We start from the raw sequence: 13,727 nt of genomic DNA on the forward strand, positions 1-13,727 counted from the left end.
TTCTGTTGTTTCTTTCAGGTGGGTATCAGCGCCTTCTGGGGGTAGAGAGGGCACTGGAATAGGTGAGGGTACCGGTACTTAGAACATGATACACCAACAGGAAAATTTGGTCGTATATAGGGAATTGTGAAGTGTTTGATACTTTGTGAGCGTGCGTAACTTTGTTGCAATGAAATTTCGATGTGATTGCCGTGATAAAATTTACACGATGAATTACCAAAATTAGCGATGAAGTGCTGCGTTGAAACTGACGCCATAGCAACCATTACAGAAATTTTCTCGCGTCGAAGCAGTTTTATCCCTGTAATTTATCCGCTGCAAATTAAACCTAGTAAAACACATCGTTATTGTCCCATCGCCCCAGAAATGGTTGAAATTTCAGATAACGTGACATAAAAAGACTTCTGTCTGAAACAATTCTTTTTGACTACCAACAGACGAAAAATGGGGTCAACCAAACTTTTTGTAAAAATAAACCTTTCTTTGAAATAATAGACAACGGCATGAACCGTTGTGAGACGAGTTTGCACACGAGAAGGGGAAATCCCTATGTGTCAGACAATTACGTTTTTTGAGAAAGATCATTGTGGTGTTGCAGTCTTCCGATTTGTTACAAAATGACATAAACTGTTTTGTATTGCATAAGATAGAAGACACATTATGGCCGATAAATCTTCTTATCACTTGTCAAGCGAAGATGCCGAATTTACGCAAAGAAGTAAGGACATATTTGGTGACATTGACAAAATTAAAAACAGCCTTTCTATGAACAAAGAGGACATTAAACCAGTAGGGGCGAAACGTAAAATACCAAACGCAAAATCTGACAGTACATCGGCTGATAAGAAGCCTGAAAAACCTGCGTACGAAACAAATCCGAATAAATGGACAAAGTACGATCTTTCTGACACTGAGACTAGCAATGATCGTCAAAACACACAGGCTGCATTTGCGTTTCTTTACGACGTCCAGAAACGAAAGAAATCAGAAGACTCGATAACTGATAAAGCCACTGTTTCTTCAGATGTTGATATGACAGAGAGTGTTAGTTTTCATAAACCAGCTGTTCGCAAAATGAAGGAGCATGTAGTGGGTATGTCTACAGGGACAAAGAAGAAGTCTATTCCGAAAGATGTAAATACATCATTTGATAAAGTTGAACTTGACCACTTGGAGAATATTTCTGCTGCAGAGTTTCAGGCTGAAATTGCAAGCAAGCTGGAAGAAAACCTTCTTGCCAAATCAACTGATAACAAATCAGAGGGAACTGGCACTTTTAAGCATGTTTCCAAACAAAAAAGAAATATGAGGACCAGAAAGCAGTCTGATGAGGACGAATAACATTTTTTGTTGCATTTTCAATTTATAGCCATAAGTTGTAATAGATTTTAAGGCACTGTAATGTTATTTGTAAACATTTCAAGGTACAAAGGAACGTGAATTATATTTTAGGTGGTATGATCCATAAGTATTATTGCTACGCATCTAAGTTATAAGGGTAAACAACTGTTTTTGCATATGGTAAATTAAATCACAGAAAATTTCTTCAATATGTGAGTTTCGCAATTCACAATACTTGGTATGATTTATTTGTGCAAAATCCATTATTGGATTTGTTGAAAACTCCAAAACATGTAGAATTGATTAGCATACAAAATACAAGCCATAAGCACATCCCTGAGTTGACTAACTGTGGTTCTTGGAAGAGATGTACCGAATTGGTTAATTTTCAGTTGGGCCGGGACCAAATATTTGGCAGTTTTGTCAAACAAATTCAGCCAAAATCAACCGAATCATTTATGATATCATGAGAAGTCGTGAACGCACAATTCAGATGAATAAATTCATCAAACCACATATTCTGTACATCTCTAGTTCTTTATGACATGCTGAGTTTTCACCACATTCTAAGATTAGTGTGTTTTATGACATTTGATATTAATAATCAAAAGGATGTCAAATCCCTGATACTGCTATGTTAAACCACATTGGTTGAATTCAACACAGGTGCTTTCAACCCATACTGTAACAGAGTCATTTGAGTTCATTTGTTGTACAATTTTTAGTGCATTTACATTTTATCAAGACCAGGGTTTAGGAACTGTTGTATAATGTCTAGTAAGTCAACTCGTTATGAGAAGATTGAGTTTCTTGGTGAAGGTCAATTTGCAACAGTTTACAAGGCAAAGGATTTGCAAAACAACAGTCGGATTGTGGCTGTGAAAAAGATCAAGTTGGGAAACAGGGCTGAAGCCAAAGATGGCATCAATCGAACTGCATTAAGGGAAATTAAACTCCTGCAAGAACTCCATCATGAAAACATTATTGGTGTAAGTTAACACATCTACTATTTACCAATTGTCTTGTAGTCTTCATTGCGACATGTGAACTTTTTTACCATAGTTTTGATTGTGTTTGTTAATTGTCTGTGACAGTTGAAAAAAGTTATCTAACACTTTTATTTACAGATATTTTATACGGTAATATATTTGTCACAGCTAAGATTAACATATTCAACATTGAGATTAAACCCTTGGTGTAGCATTTGGTTTAATGTGTGCAATAGGCCTGGCATACTATGAATAATAAAAACACATAGTTAATTACATGGATTTGAATTTAAAATGACTGCGGAAAGTGCAATGAAAAGTTTTTAGTAAACATTATGGAAATTACATGACAGCTCTTGTGCTTTAAACCAATTTAACTTTTTTTGATATTTTTTTAGTTGCTCGATGTATTTGGTCAAAAGTCCAACATCAGTTTGGTGTTTGATTTCATGGAAACAGACCTTGAGGTGATTATCAAGGACACCACAATTGTGCTCACCGCTGCTCACATCAAATCGTACATGATTATGACACTAAAAGGCTTGGAATATCTCCATAAATTATGGATTTTACACAGAGTAAGTTCAGCATTTTTTTGTGCTCTTGTAATGCGTAGTAACAGTTCAAAAAGTAAGTTTTGTTAATGCTGACATGATTAGTTTTTCGATAGAGCCTACATTGAAATGGATATTCTATGTCTTTAGGCATATTTTCGGAAGCTATGGCAAGAAGTTTAATCAATTCAATGTCTAAGAAATATTTGGATTGTAACAAAAACTGCTATTATTGCTATTTTTAAGTCTTTTTTTATTCTAATTGAAAAAGTGTACATGTTTGGTTTGGTCCTTCTGTTTTATGCTATCAGTCAACATAATGGATATGTGTTTTTTAGGATTTAAAGCCAAACAATTTGCTAGTGGATCACAATGGAGTTCTAAAGATTGGTGATTTTGGTCTGGCTAAAACATTTGGAAGTCCCAGCAGGGAATACACCCATCAAGTCGTCACTAGGTATGTAACGTTCAGTTTGCTCTGGTGCATAATTAATAACCGTATAATAAAATATGTGTTAAGTTTATTCAAAGATCTTATGCCTGTGCATCCATGTTATCAAGACAATATTTTGAGTATTTTAAAATTTGCTGTAGCAAACCAATGCTGTAATATATAGAGTTCTGTAGTGTACTACCTGCAAATTGAAATTTTTACATCCAAATTTTAAAACAAATGTTGAAAACTTACGCTCAGTATTCGAAAAACTACCATACATTTTTTTCTAAAAACTTGATTCAAACCCTAATAGACATTTGTATATTTCTACTAAAAAGTTTGCATTTGGGAAAATCTGTTCTCTAGAGTGTTTTGGAAATGTGATTAAAAATGAGGCCCCTGCACTAATGCACCATGTACATAATGTAATGTCACTTTAACATAGTTATGTTGCTACAAATGTGTTTACTTTATAGATGGTATAGATGTCCTGAACTCTTGTATGGATCAAGATTGTATGGAGTTGGTGTTGATATGTGGGCAGTTGGTTGTATTCTTACTGAGCTTCTACTTCGAGTCCCATTCCTACCTGGAGATTCTGATTTAGATCAATTGAGCAAAATATTTGAAACACTGGGGACACCAACAGAAGCGATGTGGCCGGTAAAAATTAAAATAATACAACTACATAGTTTCAGCCAAACCTTCTCATCCTAAACTTCATTTATTAAATATATATTCTTTTTTGTGTTGTTTTCTTCTTAAATTTAACATATAAAACAAGTTTTATTAATTAACATTATTTTTTGCAGCAACTAATTTCAAAACACAATGTGATATAAGTTTGCATATTTTGTAAGAAAATTTATTACTGCAAAAAACAATCAGTTTGAAACAGTCAGCCTGTCTTCTTTATGAATCACCTTATCCAATACATTTTACTGACAAAACTGGAAAACTGGATTTTCCATGTACTAATATGTGCATTTGTTTTTATGTGCAAATAGTCATAATGGGCTTTCATTCTATTACAACAAACAAATTAACAACAGTCCAATATTTTAACAGGGAATGACTCAGCTTCCAGATTACATCGTCTTTAAAGATTTTCCAGGCATTCCCTTATCCCAGTGTTTCAGTGCTGCAACAGATGACCTTCTCGAGCTAATATCTGGACTCTTGCGATATAATCCAGTTATGCGACTCACTGCTTCTCAGGTGAATATGTATTTTTTGTAGAAGAGTATAACCATTAAATGCCCTGCATGTCCCAAAGCACTATGTGAAAATAATAGGTTAAAACCAGTGTTTCATACCGGAACGGAACGAAATAAAATAACGTTATTCGTTCTGAGCAAATCATTTATTTCGTTCTGGAGCCATCTGGACCGATATTTTCATTTCGTTCCGGTCTGACCGAAATAAATTTATAACGGTATTTTTCGGTATTTCGGTCTTGACAAAAGAACATTTCTTTGTGTTCTTTACAACTATTAAGCGAAAAAGAAAAAAAGTTGCAGCACACAACAATTATTGTCGGTAGTTGTTACGTCACATAACAATGATGGTCAAACGGATGTAAATTGTGGAGCTTCAATTTTTATTATAGTTCAACGGCGCGAAATTTTCAGCAATTGTTTCGTAATAAATGTCTAGAACGAAATACCGGAATAAAAAATAACGGTATTTCGTTCCGTTCCGGTATCTTGAATATTTTTTTTTCGGTATTTCGTTCCGGTATTTGAGCCAAAAATTATTTATTTCGTTTCGGTATAACGTTACGTTCCGTTTCGGTATGAAACACTGGTTGAAACTACAAGTACAATATTTTGCTGATAATCCAGAATTTTATGTGTGCAAAGTGATGTTTTTTACTGCACCAAAATTAGAGAAACGTTTTTTTTCAATCTGACCTTTGTGAAAGCCTTGTTTAAATAAATACTGGAAAAAAAACTTGTATTTGCCAGTTAGAATCGTGCTTTCCACCAAAAGATATGCAAAATTGAAACAAAAAGATCTTTGTCACAAGTTGGGAAATGTTTATTTCCAGGTTAAAATTATTTGACAATCTTATAAAGAACAAATCTAATTCTCAAAAAAGGATCTTGAGTGTCTATGAACGGCAACAAAAGGGATTATAATACCTTTGGGCTTTTTTGGGTATCACAAAAACTTGAACTAGCCTTGACCTAATTGCTCAGTATTTTGCTGCATTTTTGATAACTGACGATTATTTCACTGCACTATAGGCGTTGCAGTTGCCCTTTTTCGCCAATTTTCCTCCACCAACGCCGAGTAAAAAGTTGCCCCTTCCCGCAAGCTGTGCGTCGCAACTGGCGAAAGATCTGCAACGAAAGAAAGCAGGAACAAAGAGGAAAGGAGACAAGGACGTAGATATGGGTGGGTGGGAGTTTCTAGGATTCCCCAAAATATATATTAAATGATAATTGAACCATAACTGTTGGGGGTATGAACCATGGCGAACCCGAAGACCAGCCAAATTTCAAACCTAGGAATCGGGGTGTTGGACAAAAACGCGACTGCCATCGGTTAAACGTTTCAATAAAAGGACGACAATACATTGATTTTCACACTCAGCTTCGCGAAATATTTTTTTTGCGAAGTGGAATTACAGTCACAGCATTTTAGGGCTTAGTGACGAAATTTCCACTTAATTTGTTACCAATAGCAGTCGCGCCAATCACATAAAATAAGAAACAGAAAAATAGCTTGTTATTTTGAACCTAGAGAGCCATTAAAGTACCCTTGCCATTCAGGAGCACTGCTTCGAAAAATGCTTTTAATGCATTTGTAACCGGCTATTCGGTTTCAAAGGTGGCTGAAACCAGGATAAACTTTGATTCTTGTCATGGTAAAATTTACCAAAGATGCGATGTAAATCTCTTTTTAGCAATATGCTACAAAAGTAAAACTCATAGACAACGGTATTTTTAACTTTAAATCGACTCTGAAAACTGTTTTATTTTTATTTTGTCTCTAAACTATATTTTCTTTAGGTGGGTTAGCAAAGAGATTGGTTTTCTAAAGTCTACTCCATAAATATGAACCTTCAGCTCTTTCAACATGGAAGATATGATGATTTTGTTTTTGTTTCACTAAACTCATTGTTGTGTTTGAATATTGGTTGTTATAAAACATTTTTGTTTGTTCGGAAAGCAAAACTTATTCGTAAAGGCTATTTGAGTTTCCGTTTACCATTATTAAATACGTCTTTGAACGATTGTTGTTACTTGAAACATAAAAGTTCCACAAAATTAGAAAACTAATTGCCAACTCCTAATGTGCAAAATTTCTCATGCAAAAAGCATTTGGCTAACAGTTTTCTGATCAATCACTATTTGTTTTTGCTTAATGTCGAAAATTCCGTCCGTAAATTGCTGCTCTTTGTATTGCGACGCTGCCAAAATACACTGTGACTACGCAATGTGCAAGCGGTTCTTTACATGCAGTTTAACTTCAGACTTGTTAGTAACAGTTTGTGAAAAGGACAAGTGCCTTATACGTCCAAATACGCTGCTACTTTTGATAAAGCTCATGCTTGACGAATGATTTAAAAAAGAACAGACTACGTACGCTGCAGTTACGAATTGATATTCAACCAAAATTTTGAGTTAAAATTTTAAAAGTTGCAGCAAATCTTAGTGAAAGTGGTGGTTTGTTTTATTTTTATGTAGCCTATATTTTTTTCTTGTAGGCCCCAATTGTCAAACATTACACAACAAAATACAATAGTTCAAATATTTTGCACCTATTTTGAAACCTTAGTTTCGTTAGTTTTAATTTCCAAAATATTGTATGAAATAGGGAAACCAAATTCAGACCAAGTGGTGTAGGTATGTTTTAATTGCACATGTATTACACCCCGTCAAATAGACGAAAAAGAGAAATCGTTCAGTGCCACATCATCACCATCTGATTTGCATGAGTGACTTACTGACGTCACTACCAATTAAGGTTAGAATTTTTCGAGTGACAAAATCCTTGCGTCACTCGCATTTGGCTTGTGAAGTTCGTGGCGTGTGGAGTGGGAAGCACAGCTCAAGGTAATTTGCTACTTTGTGTTAATTTTCTGCAGCTTTGTTTGAATTTGCTTTCTGGGTTTTACATTATGTATGCTTTTTAGCAACACCAGTAGTCACAAATTTGCGCATGTTGTAAATTGAATAACATAAGATGCAAAGATATTCGATTTATCTGTACTTAACTTATATGGAAATTTTAAAATAAACTCTAAACTGTTTTGTGTTTGTACAATGGGATTTATATTTGTGGTAATTTGAAACTAATGCGTCTTGAGCATTTTATAACTGTTTTTGCGCGCTCTTATGTATTGCCGATCGGCGTCTTGCTTAAAGCTTTAGGCACAATTATGTTTCAAAATTAGAAGTTTTCAGGCAAACATTGGTTTACGTTCCCATACTTCTAATTTTGTAGTTTCATCTTGTTGTTTTCTATGTTTTTGCAGATTTTTTCAACGTTCTATCATCAAGTCTCATCGAACCTTTTACGCATCATCTATCCAATCAACATTCCTCAACTTCAAAAAATAAGTGTTAGTAAACATAAGAGTCTGTCGTGGGTCATCCGGGATTGCGGAATCGTTAGGCTTAACTTAGGCTAACTGGCGCTAGGGTGAGAGACCTTCACTTTGTCCGTTGAGGACAAATGGAAGGCCCAAGTCGGTAGGGGTGCTACTATTGACAGCTATTCGGCACCAGGGCTAGAACTAGAGTGGCACTCGTTAACTAAGGCCAGGCTATAGGTAACATAGGTGGGGTACGTTTGGGATTTGCGCGCCACGTACTGTCTTGAGTTTAGATCGAATTTTAGCTAGGTGTGGTGCGTTGCTAAATGGCTTTAGTTAAAATAGGGTTCGCTTAGAAACACGGTCTTGGCATGGCTTCCACCGCATTGCACTGGCCGCGGTGCAGACAGGACCCAGTACGGACACCGCTACTTTCAATGAAAGCCCAGGCTCGTGGGCTAGAGGGGGCCGGCTTTGCATTTCGCCCGAAAAGTCCTGTGAGCCACCCTGGTAGGGCGCAAACTGTTGTTAAAGTTCTTTAGCCCCGAGGTTGCGTAAAATATCTGGGTCATTGCGGGGGGACTCCATGGGCAAGGGACAGTAACACAATGTTGTTTGAGTTATACGCTTTAATCGTCGCTTGTCCCTTTTAAACAATTTATTGCACCTGTCTAAATGTAATGGTAGGGATTGTGTTCATATCGGGCATTGGCCAGCTTGTTTTGTCCATACTTGTTAACCCGGCTCAAAGTTTTCTTAGAGAAGAAGCTGCGAGTTTGGTTTCAAGCATGTGATTTAATTACTTCTTTCGAAACAAATCTTGTATTAGTGGATTAAATAATACGCCATGTACCCCTGATGCCTTTTTGCTGGTCAAGCCCTTTTATTTTTGTTCGTGGATTTAGGCTAATTATCATATTGATTCCGTTTTCTTGCTTGACCCGGTCATCCTGTAATTCAGGGGCAATATTTGGCTTAAGTGGGTGGCTGTAAAACACGACAGACTCACCTTCTACTTTTTAGGCTATATTTTGCGGCGGTTGTATTCAGGGCAGTTAGTCAGATAAAAGGCTTGTGCAAATTTTTTCGTCGGCCGCATAGGTACGATGGCGGTTCCACTCTTTGTTTTTCAGAAGTGTCAACGGGTTGAGAATGTCAACGGGTTGAGAAGTAGGACAAATTCCGAAATGATTTAATATCCAAGTTAAAAAAAATATAAATGGTGATTTTTTTGCTAGCGTTTTCCTTCTTTCACAAAAAATGTGTGCGGATTCAACTTTTTCTATCCTTTGAATTTCCTTTAATAAGATCAGTTCTTGGGGGGGTGTTGTGCCTTTTATATCAGCCGACAGGTTCTTAACATATATATTTATACTGTTTTTGTTTTACGTCGCCCGAACCGTGCGAACCGCTATCCTCAAGTAGGTATTTGAACACGACGCACTACCAGCAGTTATAGCAAGTCAGGCTGTAGAGCGAAACGTACACTGCAGTGCTAGAAAATATTGTGCACTGTTAATACTGAACACGTTTTTTGTGTGTTTCAGATTTTGTTTCCACTTTACTCAATCTTTTTGAAAAAAATGATATTTTTGGGGAAAAAATAACATACAAAAATTTGGTTTGGTTTTGGATCACTGGAATATTCAGGTGCTTTGAAATATGAAATTTGTTTTTAATTAAACCGTTTTTGTTTCTGCAGGTACGTTTCTTTTGTTAGGCATGTTAACGGTTCAATATTTTCCAGGTTTTACATAATAGTTTATTTTTTTACAGGTTTTAGCTAGAACATGATTTATAAGTTTTTAATATTTTACAGGTTTTAACAAACGTTACTGTTTCAACAGGTTCTAAAATATTCTTGTATATTTTGCAGGTTGCAGGGTGTTGTTTATTACTTGTTTCTGTAATTCTAAATGTTTATTGTTTCTGTAACTTTTAAACGGATTTTATTTCTTTTCAGGTGTTACACAATTTTATATTTACAGGATTAGGACTTTTCCGTTAATATTTTTACAGAAATAAGGTTGTATAGTATTGAACAGATTTTAATATAATATATCTTGTTTTGTTTCTAGGTTTAGGGAATTGTGTTCAAAATATAATTTTTGTTTCTACAGGTGTTATTTGTGGTTTTACAGATTTAGGAAGTTTTTAATGTCTTTATGTACGATTTAGGGATCCCTGTTTAATATTTTGCTGGTTCTGGGAATGTATTCCTGCTTTTACTTACAATTTAATATAAAAGTGCATATTCACACCTTTAGATAGGTTTACAGGTTTTAATCTATTTTTCTGTTTTTCAGGTTTAGGAAGTTTTTTTTTAACTTATTTGGTGTTTGAGAATGAGATGTTTTTAGGGATTAAATGCTATATGGAGTTTGTTTGTTTCAGGCAGTGGGCGACTTCAATTTAGTTCAATCCAATGCCGCAAAAGTTTCTTCCTCAAGAAAACACAAGCGACCGATATAGGATTAGAACCCACAACCGATGTGAACGCAGGGCGGTTGTGCTAACGCCATCTTGTGAACATGTTATTGTAATGTTTTTTATTCATGCTAACTAAATTAGTAAAAGTGTTTTTTTTTTCAAGATACATAAAAAGCGTAATTTTGTTGGATGCACGGTTAGATCTTACCAAAAAACAATTAAGTTATCCTATATTATAGTGATGTCGAGCAAATATTTGTAGAATATGAAAAAAAGCACCCAGGTGTAAAATCACACTTCAGAAAAATAATGTTTCACTTTTAATTTGCATAGTATTGAAATGACGGATTTTAATTCAACATTTTTTGTTTTCAAATTTTTGTACAGACAAATCTGTAACGCTGGGGAAACTACATAAGGCCAGTTGTGTTTGATCGACGTCATGTGAATCACCAGACTATACGTTCAATGGACAAACGAGGTTGTATATTTGTGTCATGCTGTAATAGGAAAATAATAGAATCACCCTAATAGCTAGTTAAAATAAATGGGCTTCACAAATTCTGCTATTTAAGTTTATCGGGACTTCGGTAACTGAAAACTTTTTTCTGGAAGCTAAAACTACCTATGTTTGTTCATAGAATCAAGGCAAGCTGGACATCCTGGTTCAATTATTGCTCTACCAAGAAGGATCTTCAGATTTTTGTGGTAACTATACCATTTTCTACCTAAACCGTAAATTGACAATTTGATGCATACGAGTTTTTTACTTTAAACGCAATTTTCTTAAATGTTTACAAGGAAAACTTCAAGACGATTTCATCCGCTAAAGCAGTGTGTTGACTGAATGTATAATTTCGTTTTCGATGCAACCTTCAAGCAAATCCTTTTTAGGTTTAACACAAGACTGGAGACATAACATCACGCATATTCAGCTACAGAGAAAACATCTTCAGAAATTATTGGTAAGCGTGGTTTAGTTTAACGGACAAGTTTAAAAGTTTATCAAACGATTTAATTTGCAATATTTCTTTACTATCCATAAAATGATTTTACGGGGAATGGAAGAATTTGTAAAAATATCTTACAGTTTGGGAATATGACCTGTGTAATAAATTGAAAACCTAATTATCCTAAACCAGGGTTTTCCAATCTTTTCACGATCTAGTACCACTTTGACGTTCTGTACTGCCACGCGTACCACTTCTTGCAGAACAACTAATTTGATCGAATCATTTTTTATTCAGAAGAATAGCATTGGCCTACTGAACTAACACTAAAGCACCACAACTACATTAAAGAGATTTTCGTTTTGTTTGCTGTCCATTAACTGTTCGAACAAAATATAAAGTTGTGAATCCATGTTTTTGTGAAAAAAAACGAAAGCTACTCGCGTACCACTAGTGGTACGCCTACCACAGGTTGGGAACTCCTGTCCTAAAAGATCTGTGGTTTGTATGTCAGAGGAGGAAATAGTGAGTTTTACAACTGACCAACTCCATTTAAAAAAAATGCGAGAACAAAGTGTAGGCTACATTGTAAATACGTTATCTTTTCAACAACTTACATTTTTTTGGTTCCCTAGAATCTGCACCTAATCGGCCATTTTTTGCACCATTTTCGACCTTGCATGCTCCAAAAGACATCAGCTGTTCATAGATTCAAACCAATCTACTTATTTTGGGTCGAATGGGTGGACGAAGCGTATTGTTTCATGAGAAAACTCCTAAATCATCACAGTTACGAGGCCCGTATCCGTCAGACTGGCCCAAAATGCAACTTTTTGCTGTTAAGTGACACTCAAATAGTAACTGCGCACACGAACTTGTTTGTTTGTTCAGGAGCACGCATATTGTTCAGCTCAAAATCAGTAACGATTTTCTTGTGTTTGTTTTAATAACCTGAATTTGTGCATTGTATCGGTAAATTTGTGCATAAAGCATTTGTTTTAACAGCCTAAACTTGTATTGTTAACTTGCACTGTTTGTTGGTTTGAATAATCTGAACTTTCTTCTTGTATACATGTCAGGTCAAGCGTAAACAATTCTAAACTTATTTCCTTCGCCCACTTAGTGAAAAAGGTTAAAAAACCTAAAAATTTACTTATGGTTTATACTTTAAATTAACATTTAAGATTTTGTGTTCAAAATTGATTAGTTTTAGTCGAACTGCGTCAACGTCTACCACGTTTGTTGATTTGATTGCGACTTAAAAAGCAAAGCCTTGTTTGCCACTATTCTTCTATCAACGTACTTGTTATGGCAGTTTTAAGTGTTTGATTCGTTTTCCAAATCTTTTTATCAGTGGCCTTGTAATTAATTACTTGCATAGTCGTGGCATTGGGTAGTTGCATGTCGTATAATTCGATATTTTTAGCTGACTTTTTTAACAAAGTTGAATTATGGCCGCAGTAGGGTGCAAAAAACAGAATTTAACTACAATTGTTGGGAAAAGTAGTCAATACAGTTAAATTAGATCGACGAAGAAAGTCACCAACGGAATAAAAGGACAAAAAGTCACCCATGAAAAAAGTTTTCAAGTACGCAACAAAAGTAAAGACATCTAAGAAAAATAGGAGAAGCGTGTGACCAAATAAAATGAATTATGATTTGTAATTGTACTTGCCTATTTTAGAACCACCCAATGGTTTCGTAAAGAAATGGGACTTATAAAGAGTCAAAAATTAAAAAACTCCACGCATTGCTAATGTCGCATGGATTCGATAAGCGAAATCTTCTTGTGCAAAAATCAAGCGACACTGCAATTGTGACTATACAGTGGCAGAAAAGGTTAACAATACTTAACTAGCCTTTCCGTTTTTTCGATTTTCGGGGGTCAAAAAATTGAAGAAAAATCCGGTTTTGGGTGGGTTTTTATCGGAATATTCCAGTTATAAACTGGTTTTGACAGGTTTCTGCCTCCTACCGAACCTCCAAACCGGTTTAAACCGGAATCGGAGAGACAAACTTTTGACCCGACTTTTGAAAAACTCTATAAGGCTATAGCCTTTCCGTTTTTTCGATTTTCGGGGGTCAAAGAATTGAAGAAAAATCCGGTTTTGGGTGGGTTTTCACCGGAATATTTCAGTTTCAAACTGGTTTTGACCGGTTTCTGCCTCCTACCGAACCTCCAAACCGGTTTAAACCGAAATCGGAGAGACAAAATTTTGACCCGATTTTTGAAAAACCCTAAGGCTGTAGCCTTTCCGTTTTTTCGATTTTCGGGGGTCAAAAAATTGAAGCAAAATCCGGTTTTGGGTGGGTTTTCACCGGAATATTTCAGTTTCAAACTGGTTTTGACCGGTTTCTGCCTCCTACCGAACCTCCAAACCGGTTTAAACCGGAATCGGAGAGATACAATTTTGACCCGATTTTTGAAAAAACCCTAAGGCTACAGCCTTTCCGTTTTTTTCGATTTTCGGGGGTCAAAAA

General features: G+C 35.5%; 2 protein-coding genes and 2 long non-coding RNA genes across 6 annotated transcripts; all 4 read left to right on the forward strand.

Annotated features, from left to right (window-relative positions):
• Positions 1 to 499: 499 nt before the first annotated feature.
• LOC145214832 (uncharacterized) lies at positions 500 to 2,087 on the forward strand. The gene has a single exon (XM_080083436.1). It carries the CDS (start codon positions 661 to 663, stop codon positions 1,339 to 1,341), a length of 681 nt encoding a protein of 226 aa, XP_079939562.1. The 5' UTR covers positions 500 to 660; the 3' UTR covers positions 1,342 to 2,087.
• Positions 2,088 to 2,111: 24 nt separating this feature from the next.
• On the forward strand, positions 2,112 to 6,730 carry LOC145214831 (cyclin-dependent kinase 7-like). The gene is made up of 7 exons (XM_080083435.1): positions 2,112 to 2,330; positions 2,729 to 2,908; positions 3,223 to 3,341; positions 3,797 to 3,983; positions 4,389 to 4,538; positions 5,570 to 5,720; positions 6,338 to 6,730. The coding sequence occupies exons 1-7, from the start codon at positions 2,112 to 2,114 to the stop codon at positions 6,364 to 6,366; spliced, it is 1,035 nt and encodes a 344-aa protein (XP_079939561.1). The 3' UTR covers positions 6,367 to 6,730.
• Positions 6,731 to 7,330: 600 nt separating this feature from the next.
• LOC145215175 (uncharacterized) lies at positions 7,331 to 8,499 on the forward strand. The gene is made up of 2 exons (XR_013857224.1): positions 7,331 to 7,384; positions 7,807 to 8,499. It is a non-coding gene; the product is annotated as an uncharacterized LOC145215175 (long non-coding RNA).
• A 1,698-nt stretch (positions 8,500 to 10,197) lies between these two features.
• On the forward strand, positions 10,198 to 12,911 carry LOC145215174 (uncharacterized). 3 transcript variants are annotated; one of them, XR_013857222.1, is made up of 5 exons: positions 10,198 to 10,399; positions 10,684 to 10,777; positions 10,938 to 11,004; positions 11,191 to 11,261; positions 11,882 to 12,911. It is a non-coding gene; the product is annotated as an uncharacterized LOC145215174 (long non-coding RNA). The 3 variants fall into 3 exon arrangements; XR_013857223.1 differs by having other exon boundaries at positions 10,198 to 10,358; XR_013857221.1 differs by having other exon boundaries at positions 10,199 to 10,405.
• Positions 12,912 to 13,727: the final 816 nt, after the last annotated feature.

This window comes from Phallusia mammillata, chromosome 2 (genome assembly GCF_965637545.1).
Source record: "Phallusia mammillata chromosome 2, kaPhaMamm4.hap1.1, whole genome shotgun sequence".
Lineage (NCBI taxonomy): Eukaryota > Metazoa > Chordata > Ascidiacea > Phlebobranchia > Ascidiidae > Phallusia > Phallusia mammillata.

Bases quoted from the DNA above. Each gene is read 5' to 3' on its own strand.
- LOC145214832 (XM_080083436.1), top strand. From the start codon at position 661: ATGGCCGATAAATCTTCTTATCACTTGTCAAGCGAAGATGCCGAATTT.
- LOC145214831 (XM_080083435.1), top strand. From the start codon at position 2,112: ATGTCTAGTAAGTCAACTCGTTATGAGAAGATTGAGTTTCTTGGTGAA. The intron at 2,909-3,222 runs GTAAGTTCAGCA...TGTGTTTTTTAG, and splicing joins AATTATGGATTTTACACAGA to GATTTAAAGCCAAACAATTT. The intron at 5,721-6,337 runs GTGGGTGGGAGT...TATTTTCTTTAG, and splicing joins AGACAAGGACGTAGATATGG to GTGGGTTAGCAAAGAGATTG.